The sequence below is a fragment of the Oncorhynchus keta genome, chromosome 10, assembly GCF_023373465.1.
Source record: "Oncorhynchus keta strain PuntledgeMale-10-30-2019 chromosome 10, Oket_V2, whole genome shotgun sequence".
NCBI lineage: Eukaryota > Metazoa > Chordata > Actinopteri > Salmoniformes > Salmonidae > Oncorhynchus > Oncorhynchus keta.
In genome coordinates, this window is record NC_068430.1 from 37,602,721 (window position 1) to 37,628,089 (window position 25,369).

At 41.3% G+C, this 25,369-nt stretch overlaps 2 protein-coding genes across 6 annotated transcripts in view; one reads left to right on the forward strand and one right to left on the reverse strand.

Moving 5' to 3' along the window:
• LOC118388636 (inositol 1,4,5-trisphosphate receptor type 1) overlaps positions 1-9,591 on the reverse strand; it is a 160,874-nt gene extending 151,283 nt beyond the window's left edge. For all 4 annotated transcript variants that reach the window (XM_035777898.2, XM_035777897.2, XM_035777896.2 and 1 more), the window contains exon 1: positions 9,328-9,591. The gene's annotated coding sequence lies outside the window, so the exon portion shown is untranslated. The remainder of the gene's footprint in view (positions 1-9,327) is intronic.
• Positions 9,592-9,829: 238 nt separating this feature from the next.
• On the forward strand, positions 9,830-23,677 carry LOC118388637 (formylglycine-generating enzyme). 2 transcript variants are annotated; one of them, XM_052526954.1, is made up of 9 exons: positions 9,830-10,195; positions 11,778-11,951; positions 12,236-12,310; positions 14,657-14,739; positions 14,973-15,098; positions 17,387-17,501; positions 18,741-18,854; positions 18,936-18,995; positions 23,314-23,677. In XM_052526954.1, exons 1-9 carry the CDS (start codon positions 9,905-9,907, stop codon positions 23,413-23,415), a joined length of 1,140 nt encoding a protein of 379 aa, XP_052382914.1. In that variant the 5' UTR covers positions 9,830-9,904; the 3' UTR covers positions 23,416-23,677. The 2 variants fall into 2 exon arrangements, with proteins under 2 accessions (XP_052382914.1, XP_052382915.1); XM_052526955.1 differs by having other exon boundaries at positions 9,832-10,195; positions 14,976-15,098.
• Positions 23,678-25,369: the final 1,692 nt, after the last annotated feature.

The window sequence follows — 25,369 nt, forward strand, 5'->3', positions numbered from 1 at the left end:
CCTAACCTTGCACTTTCACCACCCTGTGAAGTTCATCAGAACTTATTTCCTCTATAGCCTAATAAACAGCATGATTTCCCGACCAGTCGTAGTTGAAGGACCACATGTCATCATGTGACTCCAAGTTTATTATTTCGATATGATCGTTACTATATCAATATTTGCATATAAGTATTTCTGCCAACATTTCTCACATAATTAATTTTACCGACAAAAATATCCCACCTTGCCTAGAATTGTTTTGTCGACATTTGGAAAGTTTAGCGAAAAGTGTTCTGTTTCCATCAGGCCGGTCATGACATTTTTTATCTGACATGTACTTTACCCGCATAAAAAGATTGGATGGAAACCTGGTTCATGACCGTGTTAAATTTAACACTTGGTCAGTGTCTATACGGGTCCACACTTTGTGTTAAATTAACCCTGTGCTTAGTGCTGACGCTGTTATACTTTGCCAGTGTTTGGGAATTAACACTGTTATGCAAAAACACCTTATATAGAATTTTGAACACTAGGAAGTGTATATAGTTTACACCAATGGTGTTAAGCAATAACACCTGAAATAGTATCTTTTTACAATTATATAAAGAGGTCCGTAATCGCTAATGTTGAATTAGAGATATTGTAACAATAGGTCTTTAGTGCCAAATGCTTTTATGTAATCATTTACAAAGACTTCAGGACTGACAGTAGACACGCTCAAACTTCAGTTAACAGAACCATAGGCCACTTAAACTGGTACAACACTTCCACTCACGGGTGGCCATAACAACATGAAAGCCACGCCCCCAATATAATTTCAAAGTGCGCCTTTGAGTGAATTGCAGAGTTACCACCCATGACATGTACTTGTTCGTGACAGAGACATGCTTGTTGAACTTGTTCATTTTCAGTTCTGCCAAAGCAAGGGCTGTCCAGAGCATTTCTTATGCATCAGCTGTTAAAAGGGTTGAGGGTTCGAATGGTGCTCCCAAAGAGTCCATGGTGGTGGATAGGCCTTCACTGTAGGCTGCACATGTTGCCTTTAACCAGTAGGACACTGATATTATAGGAGGTTAAGAAGGTGGACTTTGTGGCCTTTATAGCTATGGAGATTAATGGCACTGCCAAGGTGGAAACGAAGTACAGAAAAATAGATATCATTGTGGATGCGGCGGAGTGGTTCCTGGGACTGAAAAACTTCTCGGTAGAGGACATGCATAGAGTATTGTCACAAGCTGTGCCACTCTCTCAGGCCGTAGAGCCTGAGAAGAAAAATATGGAGATTTGAAGGAAGGAATAAGTGAGAGTTTTGTTTTTGTCAATGTACTATTTTCATTTGGGTTAGTTTTCCTCATCAAGTATGGATTTTTCTTTGTACTTTTTTTTTCTCAACCCTGTCTAGTTGGTGGCTGCATTACACATTTTGGGGTTGTAGTCCGCCATAAAACCCGAAGAAGTAGTAGTTTCAGTCCTGTGGACTTCACCAAGTGAGTTAATAATAATAATATAATAATATATGCCATTTAGCCGACGCTTTTATCCAAAGCGACTTACAGTCATGAGTTCTTACTGGAGACTAAATGTATTATTAAGACTTTTTAGGACAATACATTAAATATATCATAAGGCCTTACTTTGATGACCAAGGTTTACCCTAACACAGCGGTGTTAGGAACCTCCTGATTTACACATTATGCAGGCTTGCAAAGTGATGTATAATTCCTATTGGAAACCAGACAGAGTTAGGACATCCAACAGTTGGAAACATTTCAGTAATGGGTGCAATAAATCTAACTAACTGATTAGACCAGATTTGAAAAAATGTTTGTTATTTATCTTTGTGTAACATAAGATGAATCAATCAATGTAAATGCAAAAACACAGATATTAAAAACAATAAAAATGTCTGTCTTGCAGTACAGCGTGCTGGCAAATCTCATAATGATGGCTGTGGTTTTGATGGGAATGTTTTCACTCAACACGGGTTATTAACACCAACACTGGGGTTCTTTTAAACCACTGAGTGATAATGTCTTAGAGTTCAATTTAACTGCTGAATCAACTGAAATGTTACACTGACAAATCAACACTACCAGATGATTTGCTGTGAGTGTGTATATATATTGTAATGACCTGACTAGATCATAAATGAACAATTGTCCAGACAGAGGCTTGAGTTTGCGAATTTACGGTTTATTAAACCAACTTTACACAGGCTACTGTTTGGGCCGTAGCACACGCCAAATAGATGACAGATAACCCACAAGCCAATCGTGACCTTCTCTTGTGAAGCCCAGACGTAAGAGAGAGGGAACAAAGGCTGAACCTGGTCTTAACTTCCAATGCTCCACCCCCCTGCCCAACCCCCCTCCACGCCACTCCGCCAACCACCAGGATGCCCGGCATCAGAACATTCCAGGCATTCCCGTGATTGGCAGATAGCAGGTTGATTGACATGTCGGACCCCGCGAACACCGGGTACTGGTCAGTACGACACAACCACCTCCTAGCCTAACACATAACACACAGCTGTCTGTGCGGGTCGCTACAATATATATATATATATACACACACACACATATATATAGGTTGTCAGGACGTCATCTGATAGTCACAAAGCGTCTTCCCATATGTTTCACTAAACATCACACCTTGTTACTATTGTCCAGCCAATCAAGGACCTGATTGGTGAACAACTGATCCATTCATAGCTTTGTCTGTTGTCAAGGATAGAGATACTCACACAGAGCTTTGAACCTAGTGTTTCGATTTACATTTTTGACCTACATGAATACATTGTGCATGATCATTTATACAGTAATTATTATTCAACAGTCCTCACCTGGGATTTAAAAACTGACAACCTCCTGGTTCACGGTACGCCGACCTTCCTGCTACGCCACCATGTCAGTGTCATGTCTCAGTTAATCTGACTATTCTCATCTTTGATTGATTTATTTCAGCAATTAAAGGGCTTTCAGTATAGTTGTCTCATGTTGGTGGAGCATGTTAACCTGTTTTAATGATACTCCTGAATCACTATTATCAATAAAAGTTCAATTTTTTAAGTGTACCTTTAACATAGCTGAGATGTGAATGCACTTTGAAGTACCTTATTGCTTACAACCTTACACCTATCAAGTTGTTTCAGATCTACACAAGTGCCTAAGGAGGAGGGGTTAGTGCTTCTTCTGGACAGGACAGGGGCTAACTATACTGGTCCAATAAGCACAGCCTATCCTTTATTGGGAAAGTGGTTAGGTTGTTGGTCATTGGTGCTGGTGGCCTGGGTTTGAGACCTGCTAGGGGAAAATCAGCCTACTTTCACATTCTTGCTCGCACACGCTTTTTCAGTTCTGCCCACCAATTTTCTATATGATTGAGGTCAGGGCTTTGTGATGGCCACTCCAATACCTTGACTTTGTTGTCCTTAAGCCATTTTGCCACAACTTTGGAAGTATGCTTGGGGTCATTGTCCATTTGGAAGACACATTTGCGACCAAACTTATTGACTGATGTCTTGACTCTTGACATGTTGCTTCAATAGATCCACATAATTGTCCTCCCTCATGATGCCATCTATTTTGTGTAGTGCACCAGTCCCTCCGGCAGCAAAGCACCCCCACAACATGATGCTGCTACCATTGTGCCTCACGGTTGCAATGGTTTTCTTCGGCTTGCAAGGCTCCCCCTTTTTCCTCAAAACGTAACAATGGTCATTGTGGCCAAACAGTTATTTCTTTGTTTCATCAGACCAGAGGACATTTCTCTAAAAAGTACGATCTTTGTCCCCATGTGCAGTTGCAAACCGTAGTCTGGCTTTTTTTAATGGCAATTTTGAAGCAGTGGCTTCTTCCTTGCTGAGCAGCCTTTCAAGTTCTGTCAATATAGGACTCGTTTTACTGTGGATATAGATACTTTTGTACCCGTTTCCTCCAGCATCTTCACAAGGTCCTTTGCGGATGTTCTGGGATTGATTTGCCCCAAAGTATGTTCATCTCTAGGAAACATAACTCGTCTCCTTCCTGAGCTGTATGTGTTCCCATGGTTCTTATACTTGTGTTCTATTGTTTGTACAGATGAACATGGTACCTTCAGGCCTTTTCGAAATTGCTCCCAAGGATGAACCAGACCTGTGGAGGTCTACAATAATTTATTTTGATTTTCCCATGGTGTCAAGCAAAGAGGCATTGAGTTTGAAGGTAGGCATTGAAATACATCCACAGGTACAACTTAGTGTATGTAAACTTCTGACCCACTGGAATTGTGATACAGTGAATTATAAGTGAAATAATATGTCTGTAAACAATTGTTAGAAAAATTACTAGTAGACGTCCTAACAAACATTCCAAAACTATAATTTGTTAACAAGTAATGTGTGGAGGGGTTGAAAAATTTGTTTTAATGACTCCAACCTAAGTGTATGTAAACTTCCAACTTCAACTGTATCAGACAGGTGTGTTGTAACTGTTGCCAAATAATGACATTAACTGAAATAGTATATTGCTAAGAATGTGAGAGTAGGGTGATTACCCTAGCGGGTCTCAAACCCAGGCCATCAGCACCAATGATGACAAATGCCCAATAAGGGATCTCTCTATGGCATATGCTTATTAGGCCAATATATCTCAGCCATGGCCAAAATATATCCTAACCCCTCATGTAGATGAAACCACTTGATAGGAGTAAGCGATAGGGTGAATGCACTTTAAAGTAAATCTCAGCTCTGTTAAAAGTATACCAAAGAAAAATAAATATTTTAATTGATCATAGTGATTCAAGAGTATCATTAAAAACAGGTTAAATTATACAACTATACTGAAAGCTCTTAAATCGCTGAAATAAGTATATCAAAAAGATAATGATAATAATCAGATTAACTGATACCTGACATGGTGGCATAGCAGGATGATTGGAGTACAGTAAATCAAGAGGTTGTGAGTTCAAATCCCAGGTGAGGTCATGTTGAATAATAATTACTATGAAAATGCACAATGTGGGCCCCCCGAATGGCGCAGCGGTCTAAGGTACTGCATCCCAGTGCTAGAGGCGCCCCTACAGACTTGGGCTGTATCATAACCAGCCGGAATCCTATTGTTAGGGGAGGGTCTGCCTGGGGGAGCTTAACTTGGCTCATTGTGATCTAGTGGCGGACCGGGCACCTGTAAGCTGACTCCGGTTGTCAGTTGAATGTTGTTGCCTCTGACACATTGGTGTGGCTGGCGGGTGTGTGTTAAGTTTGGTGTGTCATGTTTCGGAGGAGGCATGACTCAACCTTTGCCTGTTGGGGAGTTGCAGTGATGAGACAAGATTGAAAAAGGGGGTAAAAATAAATAAAATCACAATGTCAAATATGTACGTTAAAAGCACTGTGTCCCTAACCTTGCCAAAAGACAAAAAGATATGAATGGATAAGTGGTCCACCAATCAGGACCTTGATTGGCTCAGCAACTGTAACAAAGCCTGATGTGTAATTAAACTTTTTTTTTTTTTTTGGGGGTTCTTCGTGACCATCAGGCAACATCCTGACAACTGATACACAGCAACCTTCCCATGAAAAGTGTCTAGAACATTAATATCTTATTCTGAGAACATGGCAACCATGTTCTGTGTATGTTTAGCTTGACGTTGATGGAATATTCTTCTAATCCAGAGACAACTGGACACATGCACGTTCTTCAACGTTACCATGAAGTGTGTCTAGAACATGAATATCTTATATTCTGAGAACATTGTAACCATGTTCTGGGTATATTCTATTTGACACTCAGGAAATAGTCTCTTGGAAACATTCATTGCACATCACAGGAACATTCCTATGACAACATTAGTTAATTGCCTAATGAGACCCTTAAGGCAACATTCTCTAAAGTTTTGGGAAAGTTTGTTGTTAGCCGAGGAGAAATCCCAGAGAGAGAAGTAGCAGGAGGATTTGCATGGGGCCAGGCACTATCTGATGCTCCAGCCTGGTGTGTGTGGGTGAGGGGTAAACAGTTAATGATTAGGAGAGGCAGAGAGAAACAGGAAGGCCATGCACCTGTGGTTATTAGACCTGTCCTGGGCTATATGGTGGAGGGAGTGACAGACCCGTCAGTTCAACAAGTTCGAAGGTGTCACTGTGTGTTACTGTAACACCGACCCAAGCTGGATTACAATCAGGGCTGGATTCAATCCCCTTTCAATTCAGGGAAGTAAGTGAAAACAGACCATTACTTTCTATTGGACTTGGACTGAATTGGAAAGGAAGTTACACCAAATCTGGTCAGTGGTTAGAATACAATGTATGACATCTTGGGATGACACATGGTCTAGACTCTAGTAGTGCATGGTTATTGTTATGCAGGTGTTACAGTGCCCAGTGAGTAAAGCTGTGTCCTATGCTGTGTTAATACCCTTAAGAGTCAGTCGTTACCATGCCCCCATGTCTCGAACATCACAAACAGTGAGAAAGCCTGGAAACTGAGGCTACTGACCACAGAAAACTGGACACATTAATGTTCTTGTAATACTCCCATGAAACACATCTACAATACTATTATCTTAAATTCTGAGAAAATGGTAACCATGTTCTGGGTAATTTATATTTGACACTTAGGGAATGGTCTGTTGGAAACATTCCTTGCACATCACAAGAACATTCATATGACAACATTGATTAATTACCTAATGGGACTTAAGGGAATGTTCTCTAAATCTGTGGGAACGTTTGTTGTTAGCTGAGGAGAAATCCCAGAGAGGTAGCAGGAGGATTTGCAGGGTGGTGCGGTCTGCCCAACGCATCACCGGATGCAAACTACCTGCCCTCCAGGACATGATGTCACAGGAAGGCCAAAAAGATCATCAAGGACAACAACCACCCAAGCCACTACCTGTTCACCCCGCTATGATCCAGAAGGCGAAGTCAGTAAAGGTGCATCAAAGCTGGGACAGAGAGACTGAAAAACATCAATCTCAAGGCCATCAGACTGTTAAATAGCCATCCCATTAGAGGCTGCTGCCTATATACATGGACTTGAAATCACTGTTAACTTTAATAATTGGAACACTAATCACTTTAATCACTTGCATTACTCATCTCATATGTATTAGAGGTCGACCGATTAATTGGAATGGCCGATTAGGGCCGATTTAAAGTTTTCATAACAATCGGAAATCTGTATTTTTGGGTGCCGATTTGCCCAATTAAAAAAATAAATAATTATACCTTTATTTAACTAGGCAAGTCAGTTCAGGACACATTCTTATTTTCAATGACGGCCTAGGAACGGTGGGTTAACTGCCTCGTTCAGGGGCAGAACGACAGATTTTCACCTTGTCAGCTCGGGGGATCTAATCTTGCAACCTAAGAGTTAACTAGCCCAACGCTATAACGACTTGCCTCTCTCGTTGCACTCCACAAGGAGACTGCCTGTTATGCGAAAGCAGTAAGCCGAGGTAAGTTGCTAGCTAGCATTAAACTTATCTTGTAAAAAACAATCAATCATAATCACTAGTTAACTACACATGGTTGATGATATTACTAGATATTATCTAGCGTGTCCTGCGTTGCATATAATCTGACTGAGCATACAAGCATACAAGTATCTAAATATCTGACTGAGCGGTGGTAGGCAAAAGCAGGTGCGTAAATATTCATTCTAACAGCACTTTCTTTGCATTTTCCCAGCAGCTCTTCGTTGTGCGTCAAGCATTGCGCTGTTTATGACTTCAAGCCTATCAACTCCCGAGATGCTGGTGTAACCAAAGTGAAATGGCTAGCTTGTTAGCGTGCACTAATAGCGTTTCAAACATCACTCGCTCTAAGCCTTCTAGTAGTTGTTCCCCTTGCTCTGCATGGGTAACGCTGCTTCGATGGTGGCTGTTGTCGTTGTGTTGCTGGTTCAAGCCCAGGGAGGAGCGAGGAGAGGGACAGAAGCTATACTGTTACACTGGAAATACAAATGGTATAGAGGGAAATAGTCCTATAATAACTACAACCTAAAACTTCTTACCTGGGAATATTGAAGACTCATGTTAAAAGGAACAATCAGCTTTCATCTGTTCTCATGTTCTGAGCAAGGAACTGAAACGTTAGCTTTCTTACATACCACATATTGCACTTTAACTTTCTTCTCCAACACTTTGTTTTTGCATTATTTAAACCAAATTGAACAGGTTTCATTATTTATTTGAGGCTAAATTGATTTTATTGATGTATTATATTTAGTTAAAATAAGGTTTCATTCAGTATTGTTGTAATTGTTATTATTACAAATACAATTTAATCGGCCGATTAATCGGCATCTGCTTTTTTGGTCCTCCAATAATCTGTATCGGTGTTGAAAAATCACAAATCGGTAGACCTCTAATATGTATATACTGTACTCTATCCTATTCTACTGCATCTTAGTCTGCCACTGACATTGCTCATCCAAATATTTATATATTCTTAATTCCAATCTTTTACTTTCAATTGTGTGTATTGTTAGATATTACTGCACTGTTGGAGCTATAAACGCAAGCATTTATAGCTAGAAACGCAAGCATTTATAGCTAGAAACACAAGCCTTTTGCTAGAAACACAATAACATCTGCTAAACACATGTATGTGTCAAATAAAATTAGATTTGACCTGTCCAGAGAAACTCCAGACTAACTATAGGCTGTCAATGGGGCCTAGAGGTTTTCCTGTTCATGTGGCTGGTTGAGAAAAACTCCTGGAACATACTGCACCTACTGAGTCCCAGCTCACATTGGTGACATTTCAGTCTACAGAGTTCCTACTGTGCGAGTCTAGTAGCCTACACACATACATATTATTTGCCTACACTGCAACATCCCCCAGGAGTGAGTATAATGAGGCTGACCTCAAGGCCTAGTTTCAGAGCAGTCATCTTAGAAACATACTCGAAGAAAAACTAAAACATGGTGAACAACTCAGCCCATCATATTACCTCAAAACCACATTGCCTAACATTTAGTAGACAACAGTGCACGACATAGATATAACGTTACTGTCATGTTTATCAACATGATGTCCAAGCCACTGGGCAAACTGCCAGCACAAATCCATATTTCTCAATCTTCTTTCAAAAAGGGATAGTGTATGAAATCACTCGAACTTTACTGAGCTTCAGCACATTTGAGTCGAGTAGCCAACAGTTTGAACACTTGCGTTGCTTCAATTGTTAAATTATATTATATTTCATATCAGATTGGCAAAACCTCGTTACTCAGCTCGGGGGGAAATAGTTGAATCAGCGTCGGTGCAGATATATTGTTGCGCTTCTACCCTCGCCACAAGCAATACATATTTAAGAGGCGGGGATGCTCCCGCAAACTGTACAGAGTTGTGGTCAACTTTACCTTTGCTGTGGTAAGAGGTTGAGAGCGACGCGCGAGGCTGGGTCAACGGGAGAGCATGGCAGCGATATACCGCTTTCAACTAATCCATAGAACGGAGAATCAGTCCGCAAGTAGAGTCCGATTTTTTTGACAGCTCAATCCAATCACCTTGCCTTCCGTTCGTTCGCTACATGAGCGCTCGTCCCCGCGTGAAGGTCTGTTGCCCCTCATAAAATTATATACCAGTACTGGTTTCTGGGAAATGATGTTTCATGAATTATTCCTTCGGATACTTAACAAAACAGAAAGCAAATGTATGACTACAAGTCCCAAAGTATGGTGAGTATTGCGCGTTATTTAAAGAAACTTCTCCAAACTTTAGACACTGCTGGAGGAAGTGCGATTAAAATTTAAATCAAGAACTATACACAAACATTATGACACACATTGTAAATCATGAGTATGCTGAAATGATAGACTACATGTTTATGGTATAGAGTTGCAACCTTACAGTTATCAGCTGACTGATCACGTGACTGATAATGCGGAAGCATGGCTCGGTCCACAAACAAGTGGTCTTGAGCTGAATGGTGCAACAATGTTGTTTTATTGTGCGTTTGTCTTATTTTCCCTGAATGTCAAAGATGATGTGCTGTGTGTTCAAAGCAAGCCAGAACTCTCTGTCGGCGCAGAACCCGAGACGATCGTTCCGCTGGCGGCAGAGAGCTCGAGCTGTGGTTGCCACAACTTGAAGAGAGAAGCAGTTGTGGATATCGAGAAGGAAAGCTCCATAATAACAGAAAACCCTGCTGTCAAATACTCGAAGAAATCGAATGAAAGGCATACAGACACTCAGACGAATGGAGAACAAACTGATACTCGTAGTCAGGTATTATATCAAGCGTTCACATCGTTATAGAGAACGTTAAATAGTAATGACCTCTTTATGTAGGCACTAACTCCAAAATGGTTCTTTGGACAAAGCCTATGAGGAAATGACTGGCGTTTTTGTAGGGTTTTTGGATTAACGAAAATAAGATCTGTTGTAAACACAGGGTTAGGAGATAATTTACATTTTGTTATATGAGAGTCTTCAACAGCTAATTTATATAGGTCATGTTAACTGACTGATATCATCTAATAGAACAAAAAGTATCTCAAGACTGGGGGGTGAATGTGGGTACGCAGACCCGCAAGCAACTGCGGCTGCTCATGATGAGTTAGATTTTTTGTGGCCCTCAACCCCACCAAAGCTGCCCATCCCTGTTCTAAATATGTATGTGTCTGTGTAGGTGGTGTCTGTACATGGTTCTGGTGTCTATCATATGGTTCTAGAACCATTTCCGTTGTCTGTTGATGGTCCAGATGTGTATGTTGATGGTCCAGATGTGCGTATGATGTCTGTTGATGGCCCTGATGTGTGTATGTTGTCTGTTGATGGCCCTGATGTGTGTATGTTGATGGCCCTGATGTGTGTCTGTTGATGGCCCTGATGTGTGTCTGTTGATGGCCCTGATGTGTGTATGTTGTCTGTTGATGGCCCTGATGTGTGTATGTTGTCTGTTGATGGCCCTGATGTATGTATGTTGGCTGTTGATGGTACTGGTGTGTGTCTGTTGATGGTCCTGGTGTGTTGATGGTCCTGGTGTGTGACTGTTGATGGTCCTGGTGTGTGACTGTTGATGGTCCTGGTGTGTGTCTGTTGATGGTCCTGGTGTGTGTCTGTCGATGGTCCTGGTGTGTGTCTGTTGATGGTCCAGATGTGCATATGGTGTCGGATGATGGCTCTGATGTGTGTATGTTGTCTGTTGATGGCCCTGATGTGCGTATGTTGTCTGTTGATGGCCCCGATGTGTGTATGTTGTCTGTTGATGGCCCCAATGTATGTATGTTGTCTGTTGATGGCCCTGATGTGTGTTGGCTGTTGATGGTCATGGTGTATGTCTGTTGATGGTCCCGGTGCGTGTCTGTTGATGGTTCAGATGTGTGTCTGTTGATGGTCCTGGTGTGTGTCTGTTGATGGTCCTGGTGTGTGTCTGTTGATGGTCCTGGTGTGTGTCTGTTGATGGTCCTGGTGTGTGTCTGTTGATGGTCCTGGTGTGTGTCTGTTGATGGTCCTGGTGTGTGTCTGTTGATGGTCCTGGTGTGTGTCTGTTGATGGCCCTGGTGTGTGTATGTTGTCTGTTGATGGCCCTGATGTGTGTATGTTGTCTGTTGATGGCCCTGATGTGTGTATGTTGTCTGTTGATAGTTCTGATGTGTGTATGTTGTCTGTTGATGGTCCTGGTGTGTGTCTGTTGATGGTCCTGATGTGTGTATGTTGTCTGTTGATGGTTCTGATGTGTATCTGTTGTCTGTTGATGGTCCTTGTGTGTGTCTGTTGATGGTCCTGGTGTGTGCCTGTTGATGGTCCTGATGTGTCTGTTCTTTATAGATGTCTGTTGTCTGATGGCCCTGTTGTGGTCCTGTAGATGGTCCTGATCCCAGGAGGGGAGTTCCTGATGGGTACAGACAGTCCTGGCATCCCCCAGGATGGGGAGGGTCCCCAGAGAAGGGTGCACCTGGACCATTTCTACATGGATGCTCATGAGGTCAGCAACCGCCACTTCCAGAGCTTCATCAATGCCACGGGCTACATCACTGAGGTAGGTTTTTAAAATGTATCTGACTTTATTGAGATTAGTCTTATTGATATCAAGTGTCTCTTTTTCTCAATGGAGACCTGCTGGTCAAAGACAGAAGTAGTGTCAGGAGTGTTACAAATTAATTGCAAACATGAAAACATACATTGCCTCACACATGTGGAATTGTGGTTTACTATGAGACAGCCATGCTGACAGATGTCACTCTATAGAAGTGATTGCTCCCTTCTCTGATTTATTGTTCTAAGATGCTGGCACTTCTCTCTCCCCATTCTGTGTTCCTACAGGCAGAGAGGTTTGGAGATTCGTTTGTGTTCGAGGGGGTGTTGAGTGAGGAGGTCAAAAGCCAGATATCCCAGGCAGTAAGTACCCTTCAGAGCAAAAAAAGATAGGAAGATACATTTAATTCTCCCAAGGCAAGGGATATGTATTGTGCATCCATCATGCTGAATAAATTAAGTGACGGCTGCATTCAATGTTCTATTGTAAACTTCTTTTAGTGTTGTTTACATCTAACCTAGGTGCTAGCGTGACTGTTTCTGCATTCAACAATGCCTCTTCCTAGACAAAAGCGATACAGGAGTTGGCTAAAGAAAATACGGGCGTCCAGGCTAGTATAGCCTACTTCTTGTTTTCATAGCTGTTTCAGTCCTGCACACACAGGGCCCTAACTTGAGTTCCATCTGCATTACTCCAATTTTTTTGCATCAATGAGCATGTGTCTAAAGTTAGTCTTACGGCCCATGGAGAGGCAATGTTGTGGTTTCTCATTCTGTCATCTGATGACATTCCACTAGACCCCCATTTTATCAGTCTCCTTTGATTATGCTTTGAAGCCTGTATAGAGAGGTGACTGCCCTCTGGTTTAATTATTGAGCAGCTTTCACTCCGCTCCACAGCAGACAGCCAAATAATTATCCCTGGGGTAGTACAGGTCATTTAGGCTGTATAGTGGAACTCCCTTAACATGGAGTATATGAGAGGGAATCAGTATGATTGGTCCTCAAATCCTCAAAAGGTTTTACATCTGCACCATCGAGAGCATCCTAACGGGTTGCATCACTACCTGGTATGGCAACTGCTCAGCCTCCAACACTACAGAGGCACTACAGAGGGTCGTGCGTACAGCCCAGTACATCACCGGGGCCAAGCTTCCTGCCATCCAGGACCTCTATATCAGGTGGTGTCAGAGGAAGGCCCAGAAATTGTCAGACTCCAGCCACCATAGTCATAGACTGTTCTCTCTGCTACCATACGGCAAGCTGTACCAGAGTGCCAAGTCTGGGTCCAAGAGGCTTCTAAACAAGAGTCACATGTTTTTGAAGGCTGTTGACACCTTTTTGCAGTCAAGACACCAACATCTTACACCGTTATATATAGCCCCCCTGTATATATCCCCCCTATTGTTATTTACTGCTTTAATTATTTGTATTTTCTTAAAACTGCATTGTTGGTTAAGGGCCTGTAAGTAAGCATTTCATTGTTGTATTCGGCGCATGTGACAAATAACATTTTATTTGAAAAATGCCAGTAACTGTTAAAGGTTCACACACACATACACACACCCATCGTACTGACACATAGTACTGGAATTCAATGTCATCAAATTAGATTACAGTATGATTTGAACATAGCCAGAATTCAATGTCATCAAATTAGATTACAGTATGATTTCAACATAGCCAACTGTAAACATGATATGTATTTACAAACAACTTCCTATGCGCACAAGTCTTACTCTGAAAACTGGAAGTTAGTTACTGTTGTCCTCGTGGGATGGAGGATATTGGGGCACACACATTAGCATGTAATCAGTCACAGATGGATGTCCTCACTGGTTAACATGGTGATTGAGAGAGCAAGGTTACTACTTCACACGCTTTGTTTTCCTTCTGGAACTTGGAATGCTGTTTGAACTTCCTGCTTTTTTCTCTGTATCTTTTACCTCATTATTACTATACAGATCCCTGTGCATTAGGTTGGAGTCAATTATTTATTCCATTTTTTATTCAAACCTGTTGTGATGTACTCCCAAAGCTGAGTTGTTTAGTGTGACTGACGCATTGGCTTAGGAAAGCACATGTGTTTTTGAAGGCTGTTGACACCTTTTTCCAGTCAAGACACCAAAATCTTACACTGTTATTTTTAGTTGTGTAAAAAACACTGTTTTTTTTGGGAGTCAAATGAAGAAAACAAACACCCCTGTATGATGGCAGAGCTTTACAATGCAGAGCAACAGCCACAGAGCAGGCCAAAGTGGCACCTGCCTGGTGTCCTTTAAGTATTCTCTAACACTGGCTGGTGTGTTGTAAGTGTGTTTTAACATTTCACACACACAATGTCGATTCAAACTTTCAAACTTTCTATTTCTCTGAAAAGGGAGAGGGGGGGAGAGGGGAGAGTGAGGGAGTGAGAGAGATTTATGTTATGTGTAGACTGTTGGTGGACTATAGACATGGGGTGCAGATTCAGTTGAAGCGGGGACTGGGAGAGGAGAGTGTTTTAGAGGTGGCGAAAGAGTGTGTAAACACTGCTTGCTTAGGAATGTAGCACTACTCCCCCCTTCACACTCAACTATTAGACTGTGTGTTTGTGCATTTTTGTTTGTGTGTGCGCCAGTGCACACTCGGCCTGACCACCATGACATCAGTTCCTGATAAGTTGTGTTCTGTCTACCTGTGTGACATAGCAGCTGTTGTGGTTGTCAGGTGGCTGCTGCCCCCTGGTGGTTGCCTGTCAGAGGAGCAGACTGGAGGCACCCTGAGGGCCCTGACTCCACCATCACAGACAGGTAGGTGTTACATCGCTATACTGGCTCATTCTAATGAGATCCAGTGTCTACCAGTATCTGTATGTCACAGATGTGAGATCTGTTGATAAACTGATGGTTCTTATGACTCAGGTTGAAGTTGTGTGTTTGGTTCCTGCTTGAGCCAAATGTACAAAGTATACAGTATGTGTTTCTATACTACTAAATTACCATGTATTATGATGTTATTATTAACCATAACCTGGTTGTGCTAGCAGGCTGGACCACCCTGTGCTGCATGTGTCATGGCAGGACGCTGTGGCCTACTGCTCCTGGGCCCACAAGAGACTACCCACAGAGGCTGAGTGGGAGTACGCATGCAGAGGGGGCCTACAGGAGAGGTAGTGTAATGTGTGTGTGAGGTAACAACCCCACTACTAATATACAGTGCCTTGCGAAAGTATTCGGCTCCCTTGAACTTTGCGACCTTTTGCCACATTTCAGGCTTCAAACATAAAGATATAAAACTGTATTTTTTTGTGAAGAATCAACAACAAGTGGGACACAATCATGAAGTGGAACGACATTTATTGGATATTTCAAACTTTTTTAACAAATCAAAAACTGAAAAATTGGGCGTGCAAAATTATTCAGCCCCCTTAAGTTAATACTTTGTAGCGCCACCTTTTGCTGCGATTACAGCTGTAAGTCGCTTGGGGATTGTCTCTATCAGTTTTGCACATTGAGAGACTGAAATTTTTTCCCATTCCCCCTTGCAAAACAGCTCAAGCTCAGTGAGGTTGGGTGGAGAGCATTTGTGAACAGCAGTTTTCAGTTCTTTCCACAGATTCTCGATTGGATTCAGGTCTGGACTTTGACTTGGCCATTCTAACACCTGGATATGTTTATTTTTGAACCATTCCATTGTAGATTTTGCTTTATGTTTTGGATAATTGTCTTGTTGAAAGACAAATCTCCGTCCCAGTCTCAGGTCTTTTGCAGACTCCATCAGGTTTTCTTCCAGAATGGTCCTGTATTTGGCTCCATCCATCTTCCCATCAATTTTAACCATCTTCCCTGTCCCTGCTGAAGAAAAGCAGGCCCAAACCATGATGCTGCCACCACCATGTTTGACAGTGGGGATGGTGTGTTCAGGGTGATGAGCTGTGTTGCTTTTATGCCAAACATAATGTTTTGCATTGTTGCCAAAAAGTTCAATTTTGGTTTCATCTGACCAGAGCACCTTCTTCCACATGTTTGGTGTGTCTCCCAGGTGGCTTGTGGCAAACTTTAAACGACACTTTTTATGGATATCTTTAAGAAATTGCTTTCTTCTTGCCACTCTTCCATAAAGGCCAGATTTGTGCAATATACGACTGATTGTTGTCCTATGGACAGAGTCTCCCACCTCAGCTGTAGATCTCTGCAGTTCATCCAGAGTGATCATGGGCCTCTTGGCTGCATCTCTGATCAGTCTTCTCCTTGTATGAGCTGAAAGTTTAGAGGGATGGCCAGGTCTTGGTAGATTTGCAGTAGTCTGATACTCCTTCCATTTCAATATTATCGCTTGCACAGTGCTCCTTGGGATGTTTAAAGCTTGGGAAATCTTTTTGTATCCAAATCCGGCTTTAAACTTCTTCACAACAGTATCTCAGACCTGCCTGGTGTGTTCCTTGTTCTTAATGATGCTCTCTGCGCTTTTAACGGACCTCTGAGACTATCACAGTGCAGATGCATTTATACGGAGACTTGATTACACACAGGTGGATTGTATTTATCATCATTAGTCATTTAGGTCAACATTGGATCATTCAGAGATCCTCACTGAACTTCTGGAGAGAGTTTGCTGCACTGAAAGTAAAGGGGCTGAATAATTTTGCACGCCCAATTTTTCCGTTTTTGATTTGTTAAAAAAGTTTGAAATATCCAATAAATGTCGTTCCACTTCATGATTGTGTCCCACTTGTTGTTGATTCTTCACATAAAAATACAGTTTTATATCTTTATTTTTGAAGCCTGAAATGTGGCAAAAGGTCGCAAAGTTCAAGGGGGCCGAATACTTTCGCAAGGCACTGTATATAGATGAAGTATATTTAAGCAGTACGGCATAAGGCCTGAGGGGGTGTGGTGTATGGCCAATATACCACGACTAAAGGCTGTTCTTACTCATGGCGCGACACGTAGTGCCTGGATACAGCTATGAGTCATGGTATATTGGCCATATACCACAAAGCCCTGAGGTGCCTTATTGCTATTATAAAATAGTTACCAATGTAATTTTTTTAATGTTTACTTTTATTTAAGTAGGCAAGTCAGTTAAGAACAAATTATTATTTTCAATGACGGCCTAGGAACAGTGGGTTAACGTCCTTGTTCAGGGGCAAAACGACAGATTTTTACCTTGTCAGCTAGGGGATTCGATCGAGCAACCTTTCGGTCACTAGTCCAACGCTCTAACCACTAGGTTACCTGCCGCCCCACTAATTAAAACAGTAAAAATATTTGTTTTGTCATACGTGGTATACAATCAGGTATACCACAGTTGTCAGCCAATCCGTATTCAGGGCTCAAATCACACAGATTATAATATGTTATATGCCACTATTCCTACAGTATACCTTTCAATCCTTGCACAGTTCTAGTAGTGCCTATCTTTATCCACTGCTGATCCTATGTTCCTGTATTTTAGAGTTTACCCGTGGGGGAACAAACTGAAACCTAAAGGACAGCACTATGCCAACCTCTGGCAGGGAAAGTTCCCCACACACAACTCAGAAGAGGACGGGTACACTAAAACCTCACCAGTAAGAGATGGGGAGAGAGAGAGAGAGAGAGAGAGAGAGAGAGAGAGAGAGAGAGAGAGAGAGAGAGAGAGAGAGAGAGAGAGAGAGAGAGAGAGAGAGAGAGAGAGAGAGAGAGAGAGAGAGAGAGAGAGAGAGAGAGAGAGAGAGAGAGAGAGAGAGAGAGAGAGAGAGAGAGAGAGAGAGAGAGAGAGAGAGAGAGAGAGAGAGAGAGAGAGAGAGAGAGAGAGAGAGAGAGAGAGAGAGAGAGAGAGAGAGAGAGAGAGAGAGAGAGAGAGAGAGAGAGAGAGAGAGAGACTTAAATACAGTATGTAAAATTGACTGAAAGACTGTGAAAACAAAGTGCTCGGGGGAGTCTGTTTACTCCCATGTTGGGGAGGCAGGGTGGCCCTTACCCACAATCCATTGTGATGAAACAGGAAGTTGATCTCTGATTCAGCCTCTGATTACCAACAGGAACTGTGTGTCATTGGAGATTAGAGAGATAATCAAGTTAAGAATGTCACAACGCCAGCGGCTCACAGCTGCTCTAGATCACATGAATAACATTGAGAACATTCATGAATTGCATAGTAATAGTGAAATTATGCAATTTGATATGATTGGTCTCACTTCAATGGCTGCTGAGATTTATCAGCTCCATTCTTTTACAGGTCTTTCTGGGTTACACTTTCTATGATGTATACATTACCGTTAAAAACGTAGAAATGTTAATCCAAGTTTATAATTTTAAAAGGCTAATTGATCATTAGAAAACCCTTTTGCAATTATGTTAGCACGGCTGAAAACTGTTGTTCTGATTTAAAGAAGGCAATAAAACTGGCCTTTAGACTAGTTGAGTATCTGGAGCATCAGCATTTGTGGGTTCGATTTAAGGGCTCTCTGTACGCCTATGTAGGTATTAAATTAAAAAATCTGCCATTTCCAGCTAGAATAGTCATTTACAACATTAACAATGTCTACACTGTATTTCTGATCAATTCAGATTTGATTTGTTTTGCTTTTAAAAATAAGGACATTTCTTAGTGACCCCAAACCTTTTGTTTTTACACATGCAAAAAAACATACTGTGTTGAATGTCTGGAGAAGTGTTTTATTCTAAAATGTGATGTTTAATTATCCGTTTATAGCTCTTTTTAATATGCTTCCCATGCAACAGTTGCAACGCTATTTCAATAATTTGGGACTCCTTATTGGTGTAGAATGTGAAATTATCTTTCTCATATCTTTCTATGTCTGCAGGTGAAGTCATTTCCTGCAAATGGCTATGGCCTGTACAACATGGTAGGGAATGCATGGGAGTGGACATCTGACTGGTGGACTGTACACCACACCACAGATGAACGGCACAACCCGGTAATACACACACACTTTTTATGTCACATCTGTGAGGATTTCCTCTTGATGTTTTGATATTTTCTCTCCTCCCTTTTGCAGGCAGGTCCACCATCAGGCACAGACCGAGTGAAGAAAGGAGGCTCCTACATGTGCCATAAGGTAACCTTCATGCAATTACTATTTCTATGGCCACAAGCACTGTTCATCACTCAAACTGTTCACACCCCTATTGATGGTGGAGAGAACATTTAGCAGGTTTAAAGCTCATTTTCTTGCAATTCTCTACATTTTCCCATGTCTAATGTGTATTCATGTGATATTTGAGTGATCTATGGGCTAAAAAACATTAGCTGACATGGGCTAGTTGATTTGTACATTTCTGACAAGTTATACATTTTTCTCGAAGGTATCCAATGACTGACATGACAAGAGGAAAACTAATGGTGCACTAACCAATTTCAAAATTGCAACTACAGAAGTCAAACACACACCTTATACATACCAGAGCCTAGTCGGTCTCTGAAAAAAGCAGTGGTACCCAAACTGTGGGGCGTGCCCCCCTTGCCGACCCCTCGCACCTCCCACAGTTTGGGAACCACTGCTTTAGCCTACTGCAATCAAGTACAGTGGGATACAACCATCCCAGCTCTGCAGATTTTGCTGCAAAGAGACCGAATCTTTAAATAATTTGTTTTGGTACTTTCAATATGTAGCTTGTTTTTGGTTGCAGGTTAAGGAATGGCTGAAGAATTACAACATTTATCTAGAGTTAACTCTTAAAATAGCACTGCTGGGTGATTTTAAAAAGTCATAGTCAATCGATCAATAATATAATAATACTCCTATCAAAAATGTTTCTTTAATTTACAATATGTAAAAACTATGAGAATAGAAAGGTTGTGAAATATCGAAGCATAGTTGAAAAACATATGGCAAATTGAAATCAAAACTAGATGGTCTTCAGAGATGGGAGTGGGAATTACATTACTGTTGTAAAATATACTGTGTCCGTAAAATGTATATAGTATGTATAATCTGGAAGGAAGTAGAAGCCTACGTGTTGTCCATTTGTTTACTCCAATTAGAGGAGGGGTGGTAGGGTTAAGGGAAATTATAAAGAAAATATATACAAAAAAAAGCTTATATTTACAAAACAATGTATGGGAGATTGGAAATGATGCAGACAATTACATTGATGGAAACCATCATCTATTTGCAATATTAAAGCTGATCTACCCACACACAAAAAAAGTTCAGTGGGCCTTTCTGTATGGAGGGGTGTGTTGTCTGTGTGTGGGTGGTTCAGAGACCGGCTCTGGTGTGTAGGTGTGTGTTTGACTTCTATGCCCATGTAGAAGAGTCTTTCAGCTTGAATTACACAACGTACTGTTGTAATTAGTAACAAAAGGGAGCTGTATACAATCTCCACCCGCTTAACAGCAAAGGGGGGAATGATTTAAGGGGAAAAACATACTTCTACTTTTCCTGGTACAGTTGCTAGGTGATCTTCTGGGAGGCCCAATATGCTGTCTTCCACAGTAAACTGAGCTATTAGCCCCGCCTCCTCTGGTTGCCTTGGTGTTGCGATTGACAGCATGCAAAACGATTCCCAAGCACCAACCTGGGTTTGTTTCATCTGAGGGGGTCATGTGAAGGAGGAAAGGACTTCAATCTAACGGGCTTTGTGATTGTAAAACAAACGTTGGCCCTGTTTAAATACTTCAAAATACAGTACCAGTCAAAAGTTTGGACACACCTTCTCATTCAAAGGTTTTCTTAATTTTGACTATTTTCTACATTGTATAATAACAGTGAATACATCAAAACTATGAAATAGCACATATTGAATCATGTAGGAACAAAAAAAGTGCTAAACAAATCTAAATATATTTTATAATTTAGATTCTTTAAACAGCCACCCTTTGCCTTGATGACAGCTTTGCACACTTTTGGCATTCGCTCAACCAGCTTCACCTGGAATGTTTTTCCAACAGTCTTGAAGGAGTTCCCACATATGCTGGGCCTTGTTGGCTGCTTTTTCTTCACTCTGCTGGTCCAACTCATCCCAAACCATCTCAATTGGGTTGAGGTTGGGTGATTGTGGAGTCCAGGTCATCTGATAGCCCTTACACAGACTGGAGGTGTGTTGAGACATTGTCCTGTTGAAAAACAAATGATAGTCCCACCAAGCGCAAACCATATGGTATGGCATATCGCTGCAGAGTGCTGTGGTAGCCATGCTGGTTAAGTGTGCCTTGAATTCTAAATAAATCACAGACCATGCCACCAGCAAAGCACCGTCACACCTCCTCCTCCATGCTTCAAAGAGATCATCCGTTCACCTACTCTGCGTCTCACAAAGACACGGTGGTTGGAACCAAAAATCTCAAATATGGACTCATCGGACCAAAGGACAAATTTCCACTGGTCTAATGTCCATTGCTCGTGTTTCTTGGCCCGAGCAAGTCTCTTCTTCTTATTGCTGTCCTTTAGTAGTGGTTTCTTTGCAGCAATTCAACCATGGTCTTCACGCAGTCTTGAGATGTGTCTGTTACTTGAACTCTGTTAAGCATTTATTTGGGTTGCAATTTCTGAGCCTGGCAACTCTAATGGACTTATTCTCTGCAGCAGAGGTAACTCTGGGTCTTCCTTTCCTGTGGCGGTCCTCATGAGAGCCCGTTTCATCATAGCACTTGATGTTTTTGCGACTGCACTTGAAGAAACTTTCAAAGTTCTTGACATTTTCCGGATTGACTGACCTTCATGTCTTAAAGTAATGATGGACTGTCGTTTCTCTTTGCTTATTTGAGCTGTTCTTAAATACCACCCCTACCTTGTCACAGCACAACTGATTGGGTCAAACGCAATAACTTCTTGACGCACCCATCCCGTTAGTGGGATCATTTTCTTCAACATCTGCTGAATTGCAGAGCGCCAAATTCAAATTAAATGACTAAAAATATGAATTTATCATGAAATCACAAGTGCAATATAGTAAAACACAGTTTAGCTTGTTGTTAATCCACCTGGCGTGTCAGATTTCAAAAAGCTTTTCGGTGAAAGCATACAAAGTGTTTATGTAAGAACATCTCTCTCAGCAGACAAAACATTACAAACAGCTAGCAGCAAAGTAGATTGGTCACGAAAGTCAGAAAAGCAATAAAATGAATCGCTTACCTTCGATGATCTTCAGATGTTTGCACTCACGAGACTCCCAGTTACACAATAAATGTTCCTTGATCCATAAAGATTATTTTTTATCCAAAATACCTCCATTTGGTTGGCGCGTTATGTTCAGAAATCCAAAGGCTTGAGCGGTCACGACGAGGCAGACAAAAATTCCAAATAGTATCTGTAAAGTTCGTAGAAACATGTCAAACATTTTTTATAATCAATCCTTAGGTTGTTTTTACAATATATAATCGATAATATTTCAACCGAACTGTATCTTCTTCAATAGGAGAGAGAAGGAAAATGTCTACTCCACTCTGTTGGTGCATGCAAAACGCTGCTGGCACCCAGCTATGCACTGACGTGATGTGATCTTTCTCGCTCATTTTTCAAAATAAAAGCCTGAAACTATGTCTGAAGACTGTTCACACCACGTGGAAGCCATAGGAAAAGGAATCTGTTTGATATCCCTTTAAATGTAATGAAGGCATGCAAGGTTTTTGCCTGCAATATAAGTTCTGTTATACTCACATACAATATTTTGACAGTTTGGGAAACTTTTGAGTGTTTTCTATCCTAATCTGACAATTATATGCATATTCTAGATTCTGGGCCTGAGAAATAGGCAGTTTCATTTGGGTACGTTTTTCATCCAAACATCAAAATACTGCCCCCTACACTCAACAAGTTAAGAAGGGAAGAAAATCCACAAATTAACTTTTAACAAGGCACACTTGTAAATTGAAATACATTCCAGATAACTCCCTCGTGAAACTGGTTGAGAGAATGCTAAGTGTGCGCAAAGCTGTCATCAAGGCAAAGGGTGGCTACTTTGAAGAATCTCAAATGTAAAATATATTTTGATTTGTGCAACATTTTTTTGGTTACTACATGATTCCATATGAGTTATTTCATAGTTATGATTTCTTCACTATTATTCTACAATGTAGAAAATAGTAAAAAATAAAATAAAAACTCTCGAATGGGTAGGCGTGTCCAAACTTTTGATTGGTACTGTACATCCTTCCCATCCTACATTCTATATTCTATGGAGTAATCACTGATTTGCCGTAACTGTGGATTGGTGAAAGCTAAATGAAACTTTACTTTCCAAAATGAGCACTTTAAAAATATATATTCTTTGTGTCTTGGATGCTTTCAGTCTAATGCACATTGCTACCAATCTAATGCACATTGCTACCAATCTAATGCACATTGCTACCAATCTAATGCACATTGCTACCAATCTAATGTACATTGACGCATGATTTTCTGTTTCTCTCCCTCTATCTCTATACCACTCCAGTCATACTGTTACAGGTACAGGTGTGCAGCACGGAGTCAGAACACCCCTGACAGCTCTGCATCTAACCTAGGGTTCCGCTGTGTCTCCCAGGAGCAGCCGTAACCTTTCACCCTTGACCCTGACATGGGTAGTCTGACTTTTCCTTTTTTGTACCATTCCCCATTGGCTCTCGTCTAGGGTACTAACTCTGCCTACCTTGCCCGCCAGGCGAAACAAATCGAGTGCACCTCTTCATACAGCCAGTGATGTCAGTGTTGTTCATGAAATGCAGGATTACCGCGTGACATGTGGAGATTTATGGAATATATTTTCTTGTAAAATATTTAAAAAATGTCTACGTGAATGAATAAATATTCAAAAGGAACATGTGTGAGGTGACTTTGTTTTGGTATGAAGACATTTCACAGATTGATTTAGTAGAAGTTATTATGTAAACTTTAGCCAAGTCTCCTGTTCTTGCTATGAAATAAAGACAAAAACTCACATATTTCCTATGCTCTTTATATCCAATGAACAGAATATCTGGTACAATTATAAATAAAATGAACCAAATGCATTTAACATTATTTGTCAAAAATCCCAATATTACCTATAAATTGCCATCACCTATTGTGAAAATACACTGTTGTTTATTATGCTCTCATTATGTAGTCACTCTGTTAGACAGTAGAAATTTGCCACTATTTAAATAGTTCTCAATTGTTGTGTCTGTGCCTATCTGTGATCAATGGAATAGAACATCCTCTTTTAATTTGTTTATTTTTATTTTAGAATGAAATGGGATTAATTTATATTTAATTCCATGTACACATGTGATATGCAGATGCAAAACTCTCCAATAGTGTGTGATTGCGGCCCGCAATTCGACATTCACATTCAGGCCCCCCTTCGAGCATCCCATTGGTTCCTGCAAGAACGCCCTCCTCAAGCATCGCATCGCGTCCTAGCTTGCTAGCTACCGATGTCGCTCCCGCCTGCTCTGTACCGGAGACATCCATGCTAGCTAGCTAGCTAGCACACAGTGTCCTTCGCTTCCGCCTGCCGAACACCTGCCCTCTGCATTAACACAAGTGTGGGAAACACTTTATAAATGCCCCTCCTCTCATCTAACTCTGTCACAATGTTCAACTTCGATAGCTCCTTCGGTTTAACTGGGTTCCTCTATCTACATGTCTGCAACTGACAGGTCGAGCTCTAAACAGGATACCTCTCTCTTCTCGGGACACAGTCTAGTCTATAAGGTCAAATCCTTACAGACATGTTCCATCCTAGAATTGTTCATATTTCTCTAATCTACCTTGAATACACACACACACATGTTAAATGTCCCTTTCTATTATTTGGCGTTCACTCAATAAATGAATGCTTTTGTACAAGTCTTCTCTAACTGGTCATTGCTTATCATATTCTTCAACATGTTTCTTAATCTACCACCAGCCTAATGGCTCTTTCCCTCTGTGGGTGAGGAGACCCCCTTCCTGTTCTCAGTTTCACAGATGTCACAATACATTGAGTGGTTGTTTTAACTTTTAGCCCTTAACTTATATAGTTTCTATATCAGAACACTGTCTACTGATGTCCTAGCTAGCTACGTATCCCGCCTCCCGCCTGATGTGTACCGGATTCCAGTGTCCTTCGCTCCCGCCTGCCCTCACCATTGTTAACAAAACTGCGGGAAAGTAGTGCCCGACAGGCAGTCCCGAAAGACACTAGCTGTGTTCGAATTCTCATTCTAACCATACTATTTGTGATGTAATTTGAGTATGTAGTATGCTTATCGGTCATAGTATGGATATAGTTAGTATGCCAAAAGTTCCCAGATGTCATACTAAATTCGCCTAAATATGGAGTATTTCAATAAATCAATAATTGGGTGTGTTTGTTAATTCAATCTGGAGTGCCAGAGTGTGCTCTTGGCATTCGTAAATTCTGAGCATTTTGCTCTCGGAGTGTTCAGAGAGCTCTGGCCGAGGAGTAGTGTTGATCCGAGCGTTCTCACAATGGCAGTCAAGCACCCTAGCTAACAGGCTAACGTTGGCTACAATGTGTCTGTGTC